Raw genomic sequence first — 22,697 nt, 5'->3', positions numbered from 1 at the left:
GAGGGATCGGCGTTCGACGCCGAGGAAGAAGAGGTCGACGTCGCGGAGGCGGCGTTCGACGCCGGAGTCACGGAAACGTCCTTCGACGCCGGAAAAGCGAAGCTCGACGTCGAGCAGACGGAGGTCGACGTCTGGGAGTCGGTCAGGCTCTCCAAAGCGTCGCAAGAGGGATTCTAGTCCCAGAAGTTACGCTGCTTCCAGTGGGGGACGCAAGAGGAGCGATCACCAGCTGAAGGGGCGGGCTCTCAGCCCTCTTCGCCTAAGGGGTCACCGGGCACGGTGTACTCTGCGGTGTACACTCCTTCTCAGCCTCGGTCGACGCATACTCCTGTTCCTAAGGCGGTCACTCCTCCTCCTCTTCCTAAAGAGGATCCTCCGCCACTGCCTCCACTTCCAACGGGCGACCCGCCGCCACCGGTCCCTCCGCGTGGGCCGGCCCCGCAGCCGAAGGTTCCTCCGCCGAGGTCCACTTCGCTGCCGTATTTGCCTGTACCTCCTAAGGGGACCCCTAAACCTGCACCCAAGGAGGCTCCGAGGAGGACCCCCCCACGGAGACCGGTGAGGCGGCCACGGACTGGCAGGTCTCGCTCTCGCTCTGGGAGGCGGGACAGGTCGCGACACAGATCGTCCACGCGGTCGAGACGCCGCCATAGGAGGCGCGAGTCTCGATCCCGTACGGGATCCTCTGGTTCCAGGGAGCATTCCCCTGCCTTGTCGGGATCTCCGGACACGAGGGTGTCCCCGATTGATGACCTGGTGGCGTTCCAGGATGTCCTCTTGAGGGGCGCTGCGAAGCTGGGCATACCCCTGACGGTGCCCACGCCTAAGACGTCAGTGATATTTGAGACATTGCACCAAAGACACTCGTCTCGCCCTCTCCTGCCTCTGGTGCCGGGCCTGGAGGAGCCAGCTATGGACCTTTTCCTCACCCCCGCGGTGACAAAGGCGGCGCCTTCTAGGTTGCTGAGGAAGTACCGGGCCCCGGATTCGGATCCGGCTTTTCTGAGAGCGGAACCCCCTCCGGACTCAGTCATTGTGACGGCGGCACGCAAACAACATGCCGCCACTCCGTCATCCACGGTTCCCCCGGATAAGGAGTCCAGGTGGATGGATTCAGCAGGGAGAAAGGTCTGTGGTACAGCCGCCACCTCCATGAAGGCTGCGAGTGCCACGGCGCTGTTGGGTCGGTACGCCTGGGCCCTCTGGGATTCCCTTGAGCGTTTTGCGGAGCACTTGCCTCGTGAGCAACGTGAGGACTTTCAGGAAGTGCTGAGTGAAGGGATGCTGGTGGCCAACCAGATCATCAGCGCGGCAGCGGACTCTTCCCTGTTGGCTGCTCACGGGTTTTGCCATGGAATCAACCAAAGACGTCACGCCTGGCTCCGTCTTACGTCCCTGAAACCGGACGCACAGCAGAGGGTGGCCAACCTGCCGTTCTCCGGCAAGTCTCTTTTTGGGAAGCATGCGGACGACGAGATGGCCCGCATGAAGGCGGAGGCCGAGGCGCTCACGGCGGTGGGCCTCGAGAAGCCTAAGGAGGCAAAGAAGACGTACCGCCCTTTCCAACGGCGGTCCGGTGGGCAAGGCCGTGGACGTGGCCAGGCTTCGGGACATTCGCAACAGCAACAGCAGTTCCGTAAGCCGTTCCAGAAGCGCCAGAGGGGCAGGGGAGGCCAGCAGTCGGCTCCGGCGCCCAAGGGCCAAACTGGGTCTAGGCCCTAGGTACTTACTTCCCCCGGATCCGTTACCCACTCCGGTAGGGGGAAGCATTCAATCTTTTCTGGCAGAGTGGAGAAAAATTACTCAGGACAAGTGGGTGCTGAATATTGTTTGCAATGGATACAGTCTCCGGTTCACCGGCCCGCCTCCATCGATTCCTCCGGTCAGCTCGCGGTTTCAACTGCTAGAGCTCCAGGTGGAGGCCGATACCCTGTTAAGGAAAAGGGCGATAGAAGACGTGCCTCTGTCCCAGAGAGGAAGAGGTCTGTACTCCCGGTTCTTCCTGGTTCGCAAGAAGGACAAGAACGAGTTCAGGCCCATTCTGGACTTGCGACAGGCAAACAAATGGATTCGCAGGGAAAAGTTTCGCATGCTGTCGTTGCATCAGATTTATCCTCAGTTGCAACAGGGAGACTGGCTCTGTGCTATAGACCTACAGGATGCTTACTTCCATGTGCCCATTGCACACAAACACAGGAAGTTCCTGCGGTTCCTAGTCGGCACCAATCATTATCAATACACAGTACTCCCATTCGGACTGAAGTCTGCGCCGAGAACATTCTCGAAGTGCATGGCGGTGGTAGCAGCGCACCTGCGGAGGAACAAGGTGTTTGTCTACCCGTACCTGGACGATTGGTTGATCAAGGCATCCTCCTTCTCGGAAGCGCGAGCACACTTCCAGAAGACATGCGTTCTCTTGAACAAGCTGGGGTTGCACATCAACATGGCCAAGTCTGTCCCGACTCCGGTCCAATGCATTCAGTACTTGGGAGCCTCCATCGATACGCTGTCAGCAAACGTGTCTCCTTCGGAAGAGCGACGATTATCTCTCCTTCGGAAGGCTCAGGCTCTTATGACGGCTCCATCTACAACAGTGAGGACGGTGTCTTCTCTACTGGGTTCGATGGCCTCTTGTATCTTCCTGACGCCGCACGCACGACTGCACATGAGACCGCTGCAGGAGTGCTTGGAAGACCAGTGGGATCAGAGGAAAGGATCCTGGGACGACAGGATACGACTGTCTCTGCATGCTCTTCAGTCTCTGAAGTGGTGGTGTTCGGCGGGGAATCTCCTCAGAGGGGTTCCTTTTCACAAGGACATTCCCACGCAGACTGTCGTGACGGATGCTTCTCTCCTGGGATGGGGAGCGCACTCCGGGACTCTACAGATTCAGGGAACGTGGTCTCCGGTGGAGGCCACTTATCACATCAACTTCCTGGAACTCAGAGCTGTTCACTTGGCACTGAAGGCCTTTCTTCCGTCCTTCCAGACCAGCTCCCTGCTTGTGCAAACGGACAACACTACCACGATGTACTACCTCAACAAGCAGGGGGGCTCGAGATCTCGCACTCTGTCACAGGAGGCGCAGGCGATCTGGCACTGGCTCCTGGCCACAGGACTGACGATAACGGCTACCCATCTGCCGGGTGTGCAGAATGTTCAGGCAGACGCACTGAGCAGACTGATTCAGGAAAACCACGAATGGGTCATCAACGACGAAGTACTAGGAGACGTCTTCACAAGGTGGGGGACCCCAGACATAGATCTGTTCGCCACCGCCGAAAACAGCAAATGCCGAGACTTCGCCTCCAGGTACTACCAGCAGGGGACGCTGGGGAATGCGCTATGGATCAACTGGTCGACCAGCTTTCTGTACGCTTTTCCACCCATTCCCCTGATTCCGGCAGTACTCATCAAGCTGGCCCGGTCCAGGGTTCGGATGATACTCATTGCCCCGGAGTGGCCCAGGCAGTGGTGGTTCACGGACCTGCTTCACCGGTCTCTCCTTCCTCACATTCGGTTGCCGTGCAGGCCGGACCTTCTCACGAAGTTCGGGGGGCGGATGTTACACCCCAGCCTCTCGTCTTTGAGTTTGGCGGCATGGCTCCTGAGATAGTGCAATATGGCCATCTGAATCTGCCCGAAGATTGCATGGACATACTGAAGGAGTCTAAGAGGCCTTCCACTAGGACTTCATATGCTTACAAGTGGAAGAGGTTTTGTATCTGGTGCCAGTCTAAGAACCATGACCCTACAACCTGCAAGGAAGATGTCATCCTTCCTTACCTTTTGCATTTGGCGCAGTCTGGCCTTAATGTTCATTCCATTAGGGTTCATCTTGCTGCATTGACTGCCTACAGGAAATGCCCTTCGCAGACTTCTTTTTTCCAGATCCCTGTGATCAAAGACTTTCTGGAAGGGTTGAAGAAGGTGTTCCCTCCTGTCAGGCTTCCTTCGCCTTCATGGGAATTGAATGTGGTGCTGTCCAGATTGATGAAGGAGCCTTTTGAACCCATTCACAAGGCTTCGTTGCAGCACCTGTCCTGGAAGGCGGCGTTCCTCGTGGCCATTACATCGGCCCGCAGGGTGAGTGAAATTCAGGCGTTGTGTTGTACTGAACCTTATACTGTATTTCATGCTGCTAAGGTTGTGATGCGTACTCACCCTAAATTTCTTCCCAAGGTTATTTCTGATTTTCATGTCAACCAGACCATAACTTTGCCTACGTTTTTTCAGAATCCTTCCTCTCCGGCGGAACGATCTTTGCATTCCCTGGATGTGAGGAGGGTGTTGAAATTTTATCTGGATAAGACCAAAGATATTCGTAGGTCAGACCAATTGTTTATCAATTATGGATCGGTCAGGACGGGTCTTGCTACCTCTAAGCAGTCCATTTCTAGGTGGATTGTGTCCTGCATACAATTGTGTTACCAAAAAGCTAATAAGACCTTAGGAGGTAAGCCTAAGGCTCATTCCACCAGGGGCAAGGCTGCCACGACAGCCTTGCTCCGTAATGTGCCGATTGCAGAAATCTGCAAGGCCGCCACTTGGAAGTCGGTTCATACCTTTGCTAAGCATTACTGCCTGGACTCTGATGCCAGGGCAGACGCTCAGGTTGGGCAGGCTTCGCTGCGGAATTTGTTCGCACAGTAGTGGCGTTATGTTCTTTCTCCACCGCCGCTTTTGTGTGGGGATGGGCTTGCCATTCTATTCACTAGATTATGACTATACACAGAGATCCCCTACTACAGAAGGAGTAGTTTCTGTCCTGTAACTCCAGTTCTGTAGTAGGGGTATCTCTGTTATAGTCATAAGCGCCCGCCCTCCTCCCCGGTGGAGAATTGTTCATGTAAGTAATGCTACAGGTCTGGCGTTTTACGCCTTCAAAAAGAACTGAAGTCAGTTGGACCTGCTATGCATTCTGGGATACTGGGAGAAGGTTCTAGAAGGTTTCCTTAAAGGCACAGTATCCTGTTTAAGCCACATAATGGTAGCCTATGGGGCTTGTCTGTCCAGGCCTTCCTCTCTATCATTTCTGAGGGGTTTTGCAGTAAAAGCAAGGGAAATCTGGACAGGCTTTGCTGTTAGTGGATTTTTGGTGGAATTTCTAGTTGAAGTAATGGACAGTGTAGCCTGTGGATATAGGCTGCATTATTTGTCTTTAAATTTTCTCTTAAGTGTCTTTGCAGTTCTGCAATTTTTTGACAACTTAAGAGATTATTTTTGATTGCCGGGGTCCACGCACATGGGCGGGACTATTCACTAGATTATGACTATAACAGAGATACCCCTACTACAGAACTGGAGTTACAGGACAGAAACTACTCCTTTCCAATGTACAATAATACAAATGTTATTTATTGATTGTTCAAATGTCATCATGGAATTTGTTTTCTGTTTTATTTTATGTTATGATCTTCAAAATTAAATTTTCTTTAATTTTTTTATAAGGGGGAAGAAATGTAGAGTTAATGTAACTATAGCATGCTATAAATACATTATACAGTGAGTGAACTAGAATGTACAGGTAGGGAATGGAATGTATTGTCCCAGAGGTTCTGTAAGGACATTGCTGTTGGGCAGGACTGAAGAAGAGACTGCTGTGCTGAGGATCTCACTATATCCAGAATAAACAACTTCTAATCTTCAATCTGGCGGTGTGATTTTTTCATCTATGTTGGTACCTATGAATTGCTATTAGGCTGGATGAGAGTCAGTCACATACATGCATGATTTATGATAGATTGTGCACCAGCCCCATATGATACAGTCAGTTCCAGTCTAAAATATGTAGAGTCAGGGAGATATTTCTAAGTACAATTCTTTTTATATGTCTTCCTTTTGTCAGTTTTTAAGCATGCCAGGTCTTGGCAACAAAATAGGGTGCGAGGAGGTGAAGTGCTACACCTTGGGTAACTCAGCGTGATCACGTCAATAATTGAAGAAGGATTAGACCTCAGGTCATTCAAGACCACAGTCATCAATTTAGTCACTGGGCCGCATTGCTGTCCAAGCAGAGGATTGCTGGCCATCAGGGGATACAGGATATTTCCAAAACAATAGTAGTTTTGAAACGCTGTTAAGACTGATGCAGAGCAAGTTCCATGTGCTTGCCTGACAAAAAAAGGCTTCTCTGTTCTTTCAAGCATTTCCATGAAGTCAAATCCCAATACTGGCCATCAAGAGCAAGTTCTAGTAGAACAACAGGGAGCATATATATATATCACTTGGATTTTATATGGCACCTCCTTGTAGTGCTAGGCTCTGCAGTATAACTATATTATGCAGAACATGGGTTTTAACCATTCGCACATAAAGCATCTCCTTCTAAAATAATGTACCCCTGGCTTTATAAGTTGCCTGCTGTTGTTTTTTTTTATACTTGTATAGTGCTTTACTAAGACATAAAAGATTTTACATTGAATAATTTAACTACTTTGGTAATACATTACTAAAATGTCTCAATTGTCTTAGGCCATGATGGCTAAAAAAATCAAAACTTTGGAAGGAACAAAGGCACTAACAGAATACAATAAGAAAATGCTTCGGGATGCATGTTGACGTAATGAGCTTCTGAAAAGGTGACAGTGCATCTTGTGTTTTGCTTCTTTAGGCCTGACATCTCCGATGATTTGAAGGATCTGATCACGCACATGCTCGATAAAAACCCAGAATCTCGGATCACTGTCCCAGAAATTAAGGTAAACCACCTTTCGTCGTATTGGGTTATTCCTCATTCGGTTCCAGGTTGCATACAATTTTCTTTGTAATCAGCATTTTTTGTTGGCAACGTACTCTCATCGATGTGATTCTAAATGTAAATGTTTAGCTTTTTATATAGAACTTAGTAATTGGGTTTAGCCTATGATTAAGTGCTTTATATTTTATATGAAGGGAAACTGAGGTGCAGGGGTTGCTTTTGTTCCCAATCAGAAGTGATGTAGCTTGGCAGTTCTGTCTGGACTGTTGCTATTCGAACAGGACCAAATATGACTTGTATTTGACTGGTCTCTGTCTAGAGACTGAAAACGATGCTCTGAAAGATGTCCTGCGCGATCGCCGGTGCCTGAGATTAATTCAAACATTCCATCCATCACCTTGTTGTTTGTTGCTGTTGATGCCCTAAGGGAAACAGGTATGCCCAGACGTGGTTCCCATGTGAACACTGTGGCACAGGACTCAAGGTATGCGTCACTCACAAGGTACAAGTAGGCCGAAACTGGTCTGGAGTTGCAGGTGTTCCTGTCTGAAGGCGACTGGCCTGGCAGTTTAGGCTGGACTGTCCCTATTGCAGTAAGACTAGGGCTGATATGAATAAGGTTGTTCTCAATAGTGGAGAAGTGAGCCAAACATATAACAGGTTCTATCTGATATTAATTTAAGCATTCCACTCATCAATTTTGTGCTTTTCTTCATTTAGTCAGTTTTTTCACACTTAAATCTGGGTTTTTGCAATGTTTTTGTTACTTACAGGGAAAAACTGTGCACGGTATGCACCAGCACATTCATGACTTGCGAGTTAACAGTGCAGCACAGTTTCAGTCTTTGTAATGCTTTCATATGGAAGTTTAATTTGATACAAGAGTTGAGTGATGAGTCACTTGTGAGGAAATGCTGAAGAAAGTATACTCTTAGGCACAAAACACGCTGGAGTAGCATGGATGACACCGCATACAGCCAATAGCACTACATGGGTATTAAAATGCCTTTTCTGTGAGTTGGGTCTTACTTTAGGCTCAGGGTGAATTACTACTGAATTTCTAGATCTCATTTTCTTGGTATTTGTGTCTTACTCTGTCAAATGTGCAAATTACTCCTTGGTATTAAGGGCCAGTTCACAATGCTTACTCCTGAAGTACCTATCTCATTCTCTGAGTAGTGTCTTACCCTATGCTTAGAAATGATTTACCGCTATATGTATCAACACACCATTTTGCATTTCCTAAATAGCGAATTTTAAGGAATCGCTATTTAGGAAATGCAAAACGGTATGTATGTACAAAATCGCTTTCCAATAGCGATTCCTTAGCATTCCTAATTTGAGATTAGCAAATTGTCAATCGCAAATTACCCCTTCATTTCCATGGGCCAGGAGGCCCATAGGAATGAAAGTGCAATTTGCAATTCGCAATTTGCTGATCGCAAATTAGGGATTTTTCCAAGGGTGCAGGGGTGTCTCAAGAACACCCTGCTGCACCCCTGAAAAAGACATTTGGGGGTATATGGCGCACATACATGCCCTAAGGGCATGTATGGGCGTCATATGGCACCTTTGGTTTTTTTCGAAAAAGCTTTTTGATAAGAATTCGCAAATTACCACCAACTAGAAGTTGGTGGTAATTTGCTAATCCTTAATGGCATTTTTTCCATATTATTTGTTTGATACATTGCATTTAAGGAATCGCAAAATTTGCAATTCCTTAAGTGCAATCGCAAAATAAGGATTAGCAAATTTTGCTATTCCTTATTTTGCATCAAACTTGTTTGATACATTCCATTTGTCTATTTAGCATTCGCAAAGGCCGAAATTCGCAGAATTTCGGCCTTTGCGAATGCTAAATAGCTTGATACATATAGCGGATACTCATGGAGTTTTAGATGAAAGATTTGCTAAGTCAAGGAAGACATCAGTGGTTTAGGGGCCCAAACCAGCTTGGCTTTCTCGTGAGACACAACTACTCGCAAAAAAAAGCTATACCTGTCCCTTAGATGCAAATTCACATTTATTTGTAGGGGTGGGTGAAGAATTCCGCTCTGCCGGCGGAGTTCGCAATGTTTTGCCCTCTCCACACAAAGTACCACAAAATTCCCTGATGCCGAGCAGTGTTTTTTTCTTGGGCGCCGATCGCCCACGTTAAGAAAAACTGCACTCTAGACCACCTCCCAGCGAGATTTCACAATCCTGGTAGTCATGGCAGGTCAACCTGCCATGATCGCTTGCGTTGAGAAATCTGCCACTCGAGGCGTATATCTACTCAAGTGGCAGACAGAAGTAGCGCCCTCTGGTGCGACGCGTAGTGCAATTCTCGCTGATTTTCCAGTGTGGGACAAACTCCTGGTGCTAAAGATCAGCGTGAGCAGCGCGACCTACCGCACTCCACTACTCGCGAAACTGTGTAGCGTGGAGGAGGGTTTTGGGCACTTCACAGAGTTCTGCATTGCAAACTCCACTCAGGCCAAATTATTTCACACATGGCAGTGAGCAAGGAAACTTCATGTGTTGTGTACAAGGGAGAGAGCAGAAATACGTCATATTTTTAAATCTATATAGCACATTTCTGCTCTCTCACTGTGGACTGCCTAGCGCCAATAAAGGCACCCTTTCACAATTGTGCAAAAGTTCCTGTGTTAAGGGCTGGTTTGTTTTTGTGCAAGAAGAAACACCTTCCTGCACAAAAACAACCATTAGAGGCATATTCCTGTTTTTATGTGTATTGCAGAATGCAGAACAGATGGAAAGATGAAGTAACAAGGAAAAATAACGCCCATGATCTACCCAGGAAACACCTGCCTGATACAAAGTAACACAAGACAGCACTATACACTGCTTGGCTTTGTAAACGACAAAAAGGATTTTGCATCAGGGCTGTGCCACAAAAGTGATGCAACCCTGACGCAAAATCATAGTATATCTGGGCTTTAATGTTTTTACTATCCAAATCGGGGCAGGTTTTGCCTTCAATCGGAACCCCAAGGCATTTTGCATTTGGAATTTTCTGGAGCCTGATTCCATTTATTGTGAATGCCGTTATCCATTTCAGGGCTGAGAGACCAGAGAGGGAACGAGTGTCAAGAGCAAAATACCTGTGTTTTGTGCGTCCAATTTCATGTTGTGCCGTACCCTGAGATTTGTTCTGGATGGTTTTGGGGGTGCAATGTTACATCATCTATATCCTGATGAATTGCGGTATCCAGGATGACTCCTGTATCTTTAGTGCCTTCCATGATTATTAGCTCTGTAATGCAGGTCGCCCATTTGCGTTCAGGAAGACCAGACCCATTCCAGGTATTCAATATAATCACTCAGTAGGTTAATGATTTCGATTTACATTAATTGTATGAACATTTTTAGATATCCTGAAAATATTTGAGATTTTCAGAATATCCAGATAAGATATATTTTCATATAGTTAATTTATTGGAATCTGTGAATTCATGTTAAAGACTCTACATGTGAAAATAAGATAAGGGGAAAAGACATGGAGGTTGAAACTAACACCTACTTTCAAGAGGATTAAATGAGTCAGGTGACACTGATAGAATGTTCTGGTGCTTATGCTGCAAATTTGTACCCTAACATGCTGCCAGCCATTAAAAGGGCTACATGAGTGGAAAAACCACATAGGATTGGGAGGAAAGCTCTTTTGTGGGTCGCACATTATATTATACACAACTGTATTCATGCACACTTATCCCAAATCATTTCCCAATAATAACATAAGGAGCCAGACAGAAGCTAGTAATACTCTTAACCCCCTCCCCCAAGCAACATATAATAACAAACACACGATAGCTATTGCATTATCTAGCATATGCATACAAAATTCTGCTTTATGTACAATCACAAACAAAACCTAATTCCAAACTTTTTGTTAAATTTTTATTTTTATTTTATCACATCTGATGATATATAATAGTAACAAAGTCACAAAAAACCTCATCACGCTACAACCACAAAAACATATACTACAGTGGACATTTTTGGGTTTCGCCTGCCGAAGGCTGCGCTCTGCGCAGCTTTTCGGCGCAGGCGAAATCCATTGCTAACTATAAGTGCTTCGGGAACGTCCCCCGGCTCCCATTGGCTAGCTCCATAAATGGAGGCTATCCATTGGGAGCCGGATCTGTCCGTCAAGGCTGGACCAGATTCGGGGGCGTTCCCGCGATTTTTTCCCTCTCCACCCTTTTCGCATCGTCATCAAGGCCGTGGGCGGGGTTTTTTTTTTTTTTTTTGTCAGTTTCGTTTGGTCATTGTGCGGCCGATCTCCGCCAGAGGAAGTCCAGGTTCAGGTGAGTGCTGGCCGTTCCCACCCCCCCTCCCGCTGTCCGTGTGCCTCCCCCCCCCCCCGCTGACCGTGTCCTCGTAGGTGCTTGTTTTGCTTTAGTGCAACGCGCTAATGCATTCGGGGAGTTGCAGTCCTGGCAGATCGGGCTTGATGGAATTTAACTAGCATCGGAAAACAGGGATATGTAAAATTAAAAACAACAAGGACCAGAACACTGAGTCCTTCGAAGCATGTCTTGGGTCGGGCACTTTTACCCTGCGGCTTGTGGTTCCACAGTCCGGCTGTTCTCAGTGGAAGCGCTGAAAGCAATGCACGGCGCCAGGGCAGCAGGCAGCATGGGAGGGAGCTGGATAGTGTGGAAGTGCCGAGAGCTTCTTATCTCCAGCTCAGCCTTCAGTAACAGCTCTTTAAACAGGCGATCCTCCCTTCTGCGGAGAGGCCGCTGTCTCTCCAGCTCGCTCCCTGGGACCAGCTACCGGTGTTAGAGGGGAAATGAATTAATGACACGGTTCGAACTCAAACAAAACAAAGACGCTCAGGCCTATCATGGAAAACGACCCACATACATAAGCAGTGAAGCGGAAGGGCTCCGAGATACAACTGCAGTGTTTAGGTCTGTGGGGTGGGCCCTGCACTCGGGTCGCCCACAGTTGCCTCTTTCTGTCCTCTCTAGTTGTATAACGTAAGGTCGGAGTCAGCTGTCTTCCATAACTTTTATTGTCCTCTCGAGGGCTATGACAAAAGGAATGTGAGGTGGAAGTTGGCTTCAGATCGCACACCCCTTCTTCCTCACACACTTCCTTGCGTAGGGTCATGTCGTGATGTGAGGAGTGCGCAGTGTATGTTGTGCTCTAGCTCTTGCAGTGACCTATCCCTGAGGGCTGTAAGTGGGAGAATGTGCCTGTCATCTCCAGCGTTACGAGGGCTTTAAGTGGGCCGGGTCTCACCGATCTCCAGCTCAGCCTTCTGTAACAGCTCTTTAAACAGGCGATCCTCACTTCTGCGGCGAGGCCGCTGTCTCTCCAGCTCGCTCCCTGGGACCAGCTACCGGTGTTAGAGGGGGAATGAATTAATGACACGGTTCGAACGCAAACAAAACAAAGACGCTCAGGTCTATCATGGAAAACGACCCACATACATAAGCAGTGAAGCGGAAGGGCTCCGAGATACAACTGCATTGTCTAGGTCTGTGGGGTGGGCCCTGCACTCGGGTCGCCCACGTTGCCTCTTTCTGTCCTCTCTAGTTGTATAACGTAAGGTCGGAGTCAGCTGTCTTCCGTAACTTTTATTGTCCTCTCGAGGGCTATGGCAAAAGGAATGTGAGGTGGAAGTTGGCTTCAGATCGCACACCCCTTCTTCCTCACCCACTGCCTTGCGTAGGGTCATGTCGTGATGTGAGGAGTGCGGAGTGTATGTTGTGCTCTAGCTCTTGCAGTGACCTATCCCTGAGGGCTGTAAGTGGGAGAATGTGCCTGTCATCTCCAGCGTTACGAGGGCTTTAAGTGGGCCGGGTCTCACCGATCTCCAGCTCAGCCTTCAGTAACAGCTCTTTAAACAGGCGATCCTCCCTTCTGCGGCGAGGCCGCTGTCTCTCCAGCTCGCTCCCTGGGACCAGCTACCGGTGTTAGAGGGGGAATGAATTAATGACACGGTTCGAACGCAAACAAAACAAAGACGCTCAGGCCTATCATGGAAAACGACCCACATACATAAGCTGTGAAGCGGAAGGGCTCCGAGATACAACTGCAGTGTCTAGGTCTGTGGGGTGGGCCCTGCACTCGGGTCGCCCACGTTGCCTCTTTCTGTCCTCTCTAGTTGTATAACGTAAGGTCGGAGTCAGCTGTCTTCCGTAACTTTTATTGTCCTCTCGAGGGCTATGACAAAAGGAATGTGAGGTGGAAGTTGGCTTCAGATCGCACACCCCTTCTTCCTCACACACTGCCTTGCGTAGGGTCATGTCGTGATGTGAGGAGTGCGGAGTGTATGTTGTGCTCTAGCTCTTGCAGTGACCTATCCCTGAGGGCTGTAAGTGGGAGAATGTGCCTGTCATCTCCAGCGTTACGAGGGCTTTAAGTGGGCCGGGTCTCACCGATCTCCAGCTCAGCCTTCATTAACAGCTCTTTAAACAGGCGATCCTCCCTTCTGCGGCGAGGCCGCTGTCTCTCCAGCTCGCTCCCTGGGACCAGCTACCGGTGTTAGAGGGGGAATGAATTAATGACACGGTTTGAACGCAAACAAAACAAAGACGCTCAGGCCTATCATGGAAAACGACCCACATACATAAGCAGTGAAGCGGAAGGGCTCCGAGATACAACTGCAGTGTCTAGGTCTGTGGGGTGGGCCCTGCACTCGGGTCGCCCACGTTGCCTCTTTCTGTCCTCTCTAGTTGTATAACGTAAGGTCGGAGTCAGCTGTCTTCCGTAACTTTTATTGTCCTCTCGAGGGCTATGACAAAAGGAATGTGAGGTGGAAGTTGGCTTCAGATCGCACACCCCTTCTTCCTCACACACTGCCTTGCGTAGGGTCATGTCGTGATGTGAGGAGTGCGGAGTGTATGTTGTGCTCTAGCTCTTGCAGTGACCTATCCCTGAGGGCTGTAAGTGGGAGAATGTGCCTGTCATCTCCAGCGTTACGAGGGCTTTAAGTGGGCCGGGTCTCACCGCAGCTGAGCACCGGCAGTTTTTTAAATGGGCCTTGAAACGGGTCTCTTTCAGGCTCTGTTTGTGCCCTGGCACAGGCGGTTCGTTTTTTCCGGACTGCAGTGACAGCAGGCAGACCCATGTGCGCTGCTCACACTGCTCACTTCTCACTGGTGGAGACGTTACAGCATGATGTCATGCCAGGTGAGCGTTATAGGGGGAGGGAAATCCTTTAAAGAGTCTTTTTCTCTCTGGATTTCCCTTCTCTTTTTGAAACTCAGGAGCAGCAACATTGGCGCGGTGTCACCAGGGCTGTAAGTAGAAGCTTTTTCAATATATATATATATTAGCCATAGTTGCTGCTTATTTATCTTATGCAACTAACAGCCATTGGCAAAGCCAATAGTCCTGGCTTTTGGTTTGATGTTACTTGTCGTATCATATATCTGGATGCAATGACAGAAACAGCAAAATACAAGCTCGGCGCCATACTATTCTGTGCACAGATGTTTAGCTTTCAGTTTTTTTAAGCCAAACCCTTAATTAAATTGGCCACGCCCCTTTGAGCCCCCGCCCCCCCCAGTTTTTTTCATCCCACTTAAAGCCCTGAATGTTACAATTTCACCAAACACTAACATCTGTAAGGTCATTATGTTTTTAGGCAGGGGCAGCTTACATTATTTGCCCAGAATCACAGGGTGCTGAGCTGAGTCAGATTTCGAACCTGGTTCAAACGTTGGCAGCTGTATCTGCCAGGCCACATGATGTGTGTCGGGCCTGGATTCTGCATCTCTGTTGTCCTCGCTTTCTGCCCATTATATGGCCATGTGAGGAGCGTGAGATGGAAGCCAGCGCTAGGTGTGTGATTACTGGAGCACCGAGCATTGTAAGGATTCGTTAAATGGTGTATAGTTTGGGCTGTCATTTTTTTCACATATTCAATCCAAAGACGTTATCATTTATTTATTGTGCCTTTTGTAAGCGATTTAAATGATCCTACTATGCGTTGCTTTGGACTGTAAACAATTTGTTTTTGATACAAGTTATTCATTCCACTAGGAACCATTTTCCTTTGTACTTAAGATATTTAAAGCACATAGTAATGTATACTTTACAATGATGGCCCATAAATACAACTGGAACGGAAAATCACAGGAGACTTAATTTTGAGTTATCTAATCGTTACAATATTGTACATTTTCCCAGATTGTTTTGATTCTACACATATCAACAACCCCTTGGAGACACTTATTTTTTAATTCACTCTGTTTAAAAACATTTCCACACAATATTTTTCACAAAAAAATGAAAAGTAGATCACCCAGAAGCTTGTCTAAAGGCGTCTGAAGGTATCAGATTTTTTTTGCATTTACATTTCTGCAAATGTTATTGAGGTGAGAGTGAAGGATAAATGGCTGTAATTGCTCTGTGCTTACACAGCCGCTTTCCACCCATAATTTGTTTGTCTCTACCTCACTAAGGCCGTTGTTTATATCTTAGTGGATGGCCCGCCATTCTGCCACCGGGACGGAGTAAATGCCTCCCCATGATGGAGGGACTGCCTGCCAAATTTATAAAGGACCATCAAGCAGCTGGTCATTCATAAAGCATTTGGCAAAAAACAACCTAGGCAATCTTAAGTAAAAATTTATCAATAGACATAAAATTGTTAAAAGAGAAAAAGCTACCAGTAAATTCAAATTCTGATCTTTATTAACAAATATATTAAAAAGAAATACAGAAAGTACAAGAATGGCATATACATAAAAAATTCTTCAAAGGAATATCTAATCACTGTATATAAAATAATATTCTTTATAAATAAAAAATACAATACATACATACAATTATTAACTACTGAAAAGGCTAATTCATAAAATAGAAAGTGGCAAATTAGTTCTCGACGCTCCTTTCGGCGACCAGCGCCTTCTTCTGGAGGAGCCAGAAATTTGACTCCTCTTGGCACCTCTTATGTCTTAACACATTTTAATATACAACATAATAGTTAGTTACTCCCCCTTGTTTTAGGGTTCGATTTTTTCATCAAAAACATGGTGTCCAAGTCAATTTTATTTGTAAATAATGATACTGAACAACTACACATAGGATATAGTAGTCCCTTCTGCATTTTCTTTTCAATTATCGCTGAAGACTTTGTCCCCATCGTAGAGAAGAAGGATTGGTCCGTTTTTTATTTTTAGTTGTCTTCTCTACTTCCAGTCATATCACAGTATAGTAGTCCGTTGTCTATTCACCCTTCGACTATCACTGACGACTATGTTTATACCACAAGGAGGCTGGAATAGTCCGCTCTTTATTTTTAGTCGTCCACCTTACTCCCGGTCGCATTACTAATGACGAGACGAAAATACTCGCAGCTGAAACCAATAACTAATCCACACGCTAGGATAAAAATGCGACCGTTTTCGATGTCTGCGTCGCCTTGTATCCCGCATTTGCAGCCGTAGGATCTTCGAATCTCGCCGACAGACCGTCAGAGCAGCTTAAAACTTTGCTAAAAGGTAAGAGCATATTGCCGCCCTTAACCAGGTCAACCAGAACAGCTAAGACCAAATCATTCGGTCTAACCCTTTAGCCAGCTAGAGTTAACATTAGTGTTCATACCTTTTAGCCAGCTAGAGTTAACATTAGTGTTCATACCTTTTACAGGTCCCTATCTTTTACACAAAAAAGAGAAAGAATTTCCTCACATCAGGAGGAATCGTCCCTATACAGAGGACACAAGCATACCCATACAGGTAGATTAAAACTTTAATTCTTTGAAACGATCATAATATCCGATATACGATTTGAGTAATTTAATCGATTCTGTTTAATTTTGTGTTTTTATGTAGTGGTATATTAGTCTTTTATCCAGTGAAATACAAACACTTTGATAGACGGCTAGCGGACGGCGAGAGTTTTATGTCCTGTCTTATCCAGTATATCAGGTACAGGTCTTGATGGTAATAGATATGAAGCTTGTAATCTAATAATCTAGGAGAATATTAGTATGAATATTTACCCCTTTGGTCATTTCAGAACCTGATTTTCGATCAAGTAATACAGATTCTCACATTACCTTGTACATAAATCGGAATCCTGGTTATGGTAAATACATTCTTTTTAGTCCTTAAAAGCCAAATATTAATATTCTGAGTGTGTGTGTGTGTGGCTCTGGGTGTGTGTGTGTGTGTGTGTGTGTATGTGGCTCTGGGTGTGTGTGTGTGGTAGTAATTGCTGTCTGCTGAGCTCGTCCGTAGGGTACAATAGGTCTCACATTTGCAAGAGATTAAGCTAATGGCAATGTAAATGACAATGCCATTTATTTATCTGTTTTCAAAACCAACACATAAATACAAAATTTGTCATTTACAATGCCAATAGCTCTAACTTTTCCAAAGGCGAAACCATTGCATTGTAAATGCTTGTTAAATGTTGCGCTGGAAATTTACCAATACATTTATGTTGCAGTAAAATGCTCTTGATGGTGAGTGGAAATAGCAGTACGTTTATCTAGGAATTAGCAGGGGAGCATTTTCTTACTCAAGTGTAATTTTAGTTTGCTCCAGCTACTAACGCTCCAATCTCTTTTGTAAATGGAATGTTTCCTGTTAGCAGATACATTCATATGTGGGGAAAAAGTAAATATTACATAATTGCTGCTTCTATGGACGTATAGGTGCATATATAAAATAGTTCATTCCTGTTACTAAAACTCTGAGAAATGTCATGAAGAATGTGCATACTTCTCCACAAGATAACTATTCACATTAGATCATGTAAATATTTAGTGCTTCTGTGCTCATATGGGTATTTATAAATAGGGGTTTTCTCCAGCCAATACAACCTTACCAAGTGCCGTGTGAATTTGTGTACTTAAAAGTTAATTTCAGTTTTATTCTATATATTTTAAAAAATTCTCCTTTCAACCTTTGATTTATCCCTCTTCTCTCTGACTCAGTCCCAAACCTTTCTAACTACTATGAACCCACAAACATCCTTCTCAAACTTTCTCCTACTTTTTTAGCCATGTCATCCAACTAACAGGCACACGCAATCACTACTTACTAAAACAACATACTACTTCCCCTCTCAAATATTCTCCCAGCGTTCTATCCCAAACTCTAAATTCTACTCATCACACGAGAAATCAAAAGCACAAACGTAACACAACTATTGCAGAAAGGAAAGAAACAATATTAATCTGCTAGCTATTAACTTCTAATCTTGTGTTCCGGAATAGCATGCTACTCGTCGCAAATCGTTTTAACGCCTCGTCCGGGGTAGTAGGCACTATATAAATTCAATTTACAATTAAAATTGCAAATGCTTTTGTTACCTTAAGTAAATTGGTGAATGATTAATATATTTTCATTTGTAAAAGAAAAAAGCTAAAAAACCAATAACATCACATTAATGTACGCCAGTGAATGATGAATAGTAAAACCCTGCAATTAGATTATTCTCTCTGGTTTAATAATGGTACGACTCAGTTTCTTTTTCAATTTAAAGAGCCATTTGCTTTACTAAACGCTTCCCACTTATGAATATCTAAAGAGACCAGACATGTCAGGTGCATTTCAAGAAGAAGGAAGCACGATGATCAAGAAGCAATGCTCGCCTGTGCTCATGATCAATCAGAAGTGTTCTGTCTGTGTTCAAGCCTTGCTCTCCTTTGATCTCCATCATTAAACAAGCATTGAGGCAGCCACAGCCAGCAGTGAGGTGGTTACTGCATCAATCCTGGAAAGCCTTTATCTGGTAGAGAGCTGTCCTTGCTACAGAACTTTGGCACTCTCCTCCCCTCTCCCAAGCGCTGGCGCTAAAATCAGCTGCCATGCGTCACGGAGAAACCTTTGCCCCATAGTGCAAGGGTGTCTCCGTGAGTCTAGCATAGGTTTTGTACTGGAAGGGTCGCCTTCCAGTACAAAATAGTATGCATAGACTGTCTTTAACCCTTTTCCCTCTTTGTATGTGTGCTGTAAAGTGCAGCACACATACAAAGTTGGAAAAGGAAGGAGAAATTCTAGCATTTCTCCTTCAGTGCACCTACTTCAAAAGGGCATCATTTTCTGACGCTAAACCCTGTCTATTTGATTTAGGAAATAGGGTTTAGTGTCATAAACCTTCCGTGGTTTTATGTGAACGCCCATGCTCCACCCATGGTATGCCCCCTTGGCGCTACTGCTTTGCGTTACTTTCATGATATTTCCAGCACTAAACAAGTTTAGCGCTGGAAAGTAAATCGGAAAAAAGATTTTGCACCAATTTGCGTGAACTCTTAGTAAATCTCCGCCAAAAGGAGTAAAAAAATGTATAACTTTACCTTTAGTACATCGGTCTCCACGTTCTCTAGACAGTTCTCAATTGCTCATTTTTGTTGTTATGTTTATAGATTCTTATAAAGTGCTTGATCGCCTCAGCTGGTTTCATGGCGCTTACAATAAAAGGATGATGATAAGAGGCTCCTGATTGCTTACTGACTAGCTGCGAGCATATTTCCTAAAACAGTTTTTCAGCGTCCGAAAGACAGGTACATTGCCATGGATGCAGTGGTTCGCCGACAGACTTAAAAGAGACCTCGCCTCTATAGGCAGCCAATTGAAAGAGAATAAAAGTGGGTTAAATTGACAGACTTTTTGGGTTCACTGTTGCATTTTTGATCAAATGTAATTTATTTAATAATGCATCGTAAGTTACAATGATCTAGTCTCAATCTGATAATGGCTAAAGCTGCTGCTTTCCGCTGTCAGGCATAAGATAGACTAAAATCTTCATTATCCTGTTGGGTCTCTGTCGATGGCTGCTGCTATCTTTTCCTCCTTCTTTTTACTTGCTGAGCAACAAGGTATAACGTCATTGTCATTTATTTTGTATGATTGTTCAATTAAAAAGAATTTAAAAAATAAGATAGACTAGAATCAGTTCTAGTTACTTTAGAATGAAGTGGCAGATAGAAGTAGCTGCACTGCCCGGAGCTTTCACACTAAGACTAGAGTCAAATTTCACACCTAGATTCCTAGCTGGATTGACTGCACTAGGGCGGACACTCCTACTACATGTCCAGTCCTCTCTCACCTCAATATAATCATTGTTATCATGTGCAAGTTGAGCCTCGTCTAGTGGAGCCCATCCACTCCCTGACCTACTCCATTCTTTGCCTATTTGTAAGTCATCAGCATCCGTAAAAAAGAGAAACCCATGGAACTGGATGAGTCTGGCATGACGCTCACCATAGATGTTGAAGAGGCAGGGAGACATTAGGAGCCTTGAGGAATCCCACATGAGGGGGGAGGGTATCCATAGCGTCTGGGTTTGTCCAGATAGAAAGGAGCTAAACCAACTTAGGCTCCACCATCGTGCAACCTCTCTTGGCCAACACCATGGTTCACGGTGTCAAATTCCACTGATAGGTTAGTGAAAATCAGGGTACTCTCACTACCTCTGTGATCTAGCTTGACTGGATCTACCCAGACCTACTGGCCTTCCAGAAGGACACCATCAGGGCATTGCTCTGCTCTGTGCCTTTCATAGGTATCCAGTGAAATACTGTAACATTCAAAAGGGGTGCCTCAGATGGTGCTTGGAGGACAGCAGTGAGGCTGAGACAAAATATACCTTATTGCACAGCTAAAAATAGAATGTATTTCTTTATTCTTTACTTGCAGGAGTCCCAAAATTGTAGCAGTAAGCAACAGCGTTGCAAAGAAAACCATAAACCATGCTTCACTTCAGTTATCCACAGAGAGTATTTGGAGATAATGTAATGACCCTGCTAAGTTGTCTTGTGAGTTAGAAAATGGAGTCATTAAGAACTCAACTGTCAAAGTGACACTCAGGAAATGGTGTAAATATATTATTTTGTTATTCTAATTAAGGTATCAATTCATTACTTTTTGCTGGTAAATGATATGGAAGTGTGTGAATATGTGCGCATATATATTTTAGTTAGTCATATCTCTCTCTCTCCATATATACATGTATTTATATATAATTTCCAAAATTGTCCTCAGACAAAGACGCACTCCTCGTACAAGTAAACCTTTTTAATTTAGGCTAAAATAAATCTGGTATTTGCATTGAGTAGTTTCCTTTGCCTTAACGCATTTCAGATTTCCTAGTCCTTGGTCACAGGATGACGATTGGCTTTACAAAAACGCTTCCACAAAACCTTAATTTACATGTAAATTAGCAATATTGCCCTTTGGTGGACTTCCTAGGTGAGCTTTCCATTTTGTTGCATGTTGGGATTTGTGACTCTGTAGCGTGAATTGTATACCTTCAGTGGTTTTGCATTACCCAACATTATTTCTTCATAATGTCCAAAACCTTCCAGTGGGATTTTCAATGTCATGTGCTTGACTTGTCAAAGTTTGTTTTTCATTGCCAAATCTGACGTTCCATTTCCCAGAAATAAACAGTTCAAAGACAGGACAGCCCACATTCAGTAATTGTGCTGGTGCAATATTCACAGCAGGACATAAATCATTTTCGAAATTGTCCCCAGACAAAGAAACACTCCTCATACAGGTTAACTTTATGTATGTATGTATGTATGTATGTTATACACACACACACATACACTGAAAGAAAACAAAGGTTGCAGGGACGTTATAGGTAGGCTCAGATTTCACACATACAAAACCATAGAAATTCAGTGTTTATAGTTACCTCAGCTAACTATAACTTACCCCCGCAATGCACTGCTTATGACCTCACATGTTACATCACTCATGACATGGTCAGTGACATCACTGATGACATCACTGTTGACATCATCCAGTGAGTAAGTTTTTCGAAAACATTTCTGAGAGTTAGAGATATATACTAAGCCATTGCATAGTTAAATTACTATTCTTTCTGTACTACTAATGAGTGAGTGAGTGGCTGTGTGAGTGGCTTTATGCATGAGTGAGTGTGTGTGAGTAGTTCTATGAGTCTTTGAATTGGTATGTGAGTGGTTGTGTGGGTGTGAGTGTATGAGAGGTTGTATGGGGTGCGAGTGGTTCTGTGGATGATGTCATCAGTGATGCCATTTGAGATGTCATCAGTGATGTCACTGACCATGTAATATCTGAGGTGATAAACAGTGCACTGCAGCAGTGTAAGTTATAGTTGGCTTAGGTAACTATAGCTACTGAATTTCTATGGTTTTGTACGTGTGTATTGTGAGCCTAACTATAACTTCCCTGCAAGCTTTGTTTTTTTTACTGAATTTCTAAGTTTTTTTAAATTCCATTCCCTAACTATAACATGCCTGTAACCTTTGTTTTTTTCAGTAAATTTCTACAGCCTTTTACTGTTATTTCCTAACTATAACGTCCCTGTAACATTTCTTTTTTTAGTGAATTTCAAAGGTTTATTTACTTTTTATTTCCTAACTTTAACCTTTGAGAGTGGGTGTGTGAGTGGCTGTATAGGTCAGTGAGTGGGTGTGTGAGTGGCTGTGTGGGTCTGTGAGTGGGTGTGTGAGTGGGTGTCTATGTGGAATGTGTTGTGTGAATGATTGGGCCAGAATGGAACCTTGACTGCTGCTTTATCCAACAAGAGTCCACAGTTTTGCACAACATGTCTATCCAACTGGAATACTTTCTACTGGTTAATTAGTAAGTGTTACCTTGTTGGGTAAATGTCTAGTGCATATACTACACCACAGCTGCGTACAGGACCACTATGAAATGTGTCCAGTGACCTGGTGTGTGTTTCGGCAATGTGATTGTTCCTCTGCATCTTCATCCAGAAATCTGAGATAACATAGATCCTCTTATAGAGAAAGCAACAAGACCACAAAAGGGTAAATCTCCACCAAACAAGGGTCCTTCCTTTTAACTATATGAAGTAAGTGCTTCTTTGGTGGAGACGTCCAAAAGGCCCGCCAGCGTGGGAAATGCGCCGGGGGCCTTTTTGTAAGCTGTCCATCATATTGGCAAAGACAGGAACACCATGGCGTACTTCTAAGGTGTATGAAGCAACCAAACTGGCAGAGCTTAGAGGTGATTTGTGCATTTGCATACTCATAGTAATTTAAAGGGAGAACCATGGTCTCTGC

At 45.0% G+C, this 22,697-nt stretch overlaps 1 protein-coding gene across 7 annotated transcripts in view; it reads left to right on the top strand.

Annotated features, from left to right (window-relative positions):
• Positions 1 to 22,697, top strand: part of CAMKK2 (calcium/calmodulin dependent protein kinase kinase 2) — a 315,788-nt gene that overhangs the window by 269,005 nt on the left and 24,086 nt on the right. For all 7 annotated transcript variants that reach the window (XM_078667508.1, XM_078667510.1, XM_078667507.1 and 4 more), the window contains one exon: positions 6,614 to 6,701. In XM_078667508.1, the coding sequence (XP_078523634.1) occupies positions 6,614 to 6,701 (88 nt within the window). The remainder of the gene's footprint in view (positions 1 to 6,613; positions 6,702 to 22,697) is intronic.

This window comes from Lissotriton helveticus, chromosome 11 (genome assembly GCF_964261635.1).
Source record: "Lissotriton helveticus chromosome 11, aLisHel1.1, whole genome shotgun sequence".
In the NCBI taxonomy this organism is placed as follows: Eukaryota; Metazoa; Chordata; class Amphibia; order Caudata; family Salamandridae; genus Lissotriton; species Lissotriton helveticus.
This window is presented reverse-complemented; position numbering and strand designations above follow the sequence as displayed.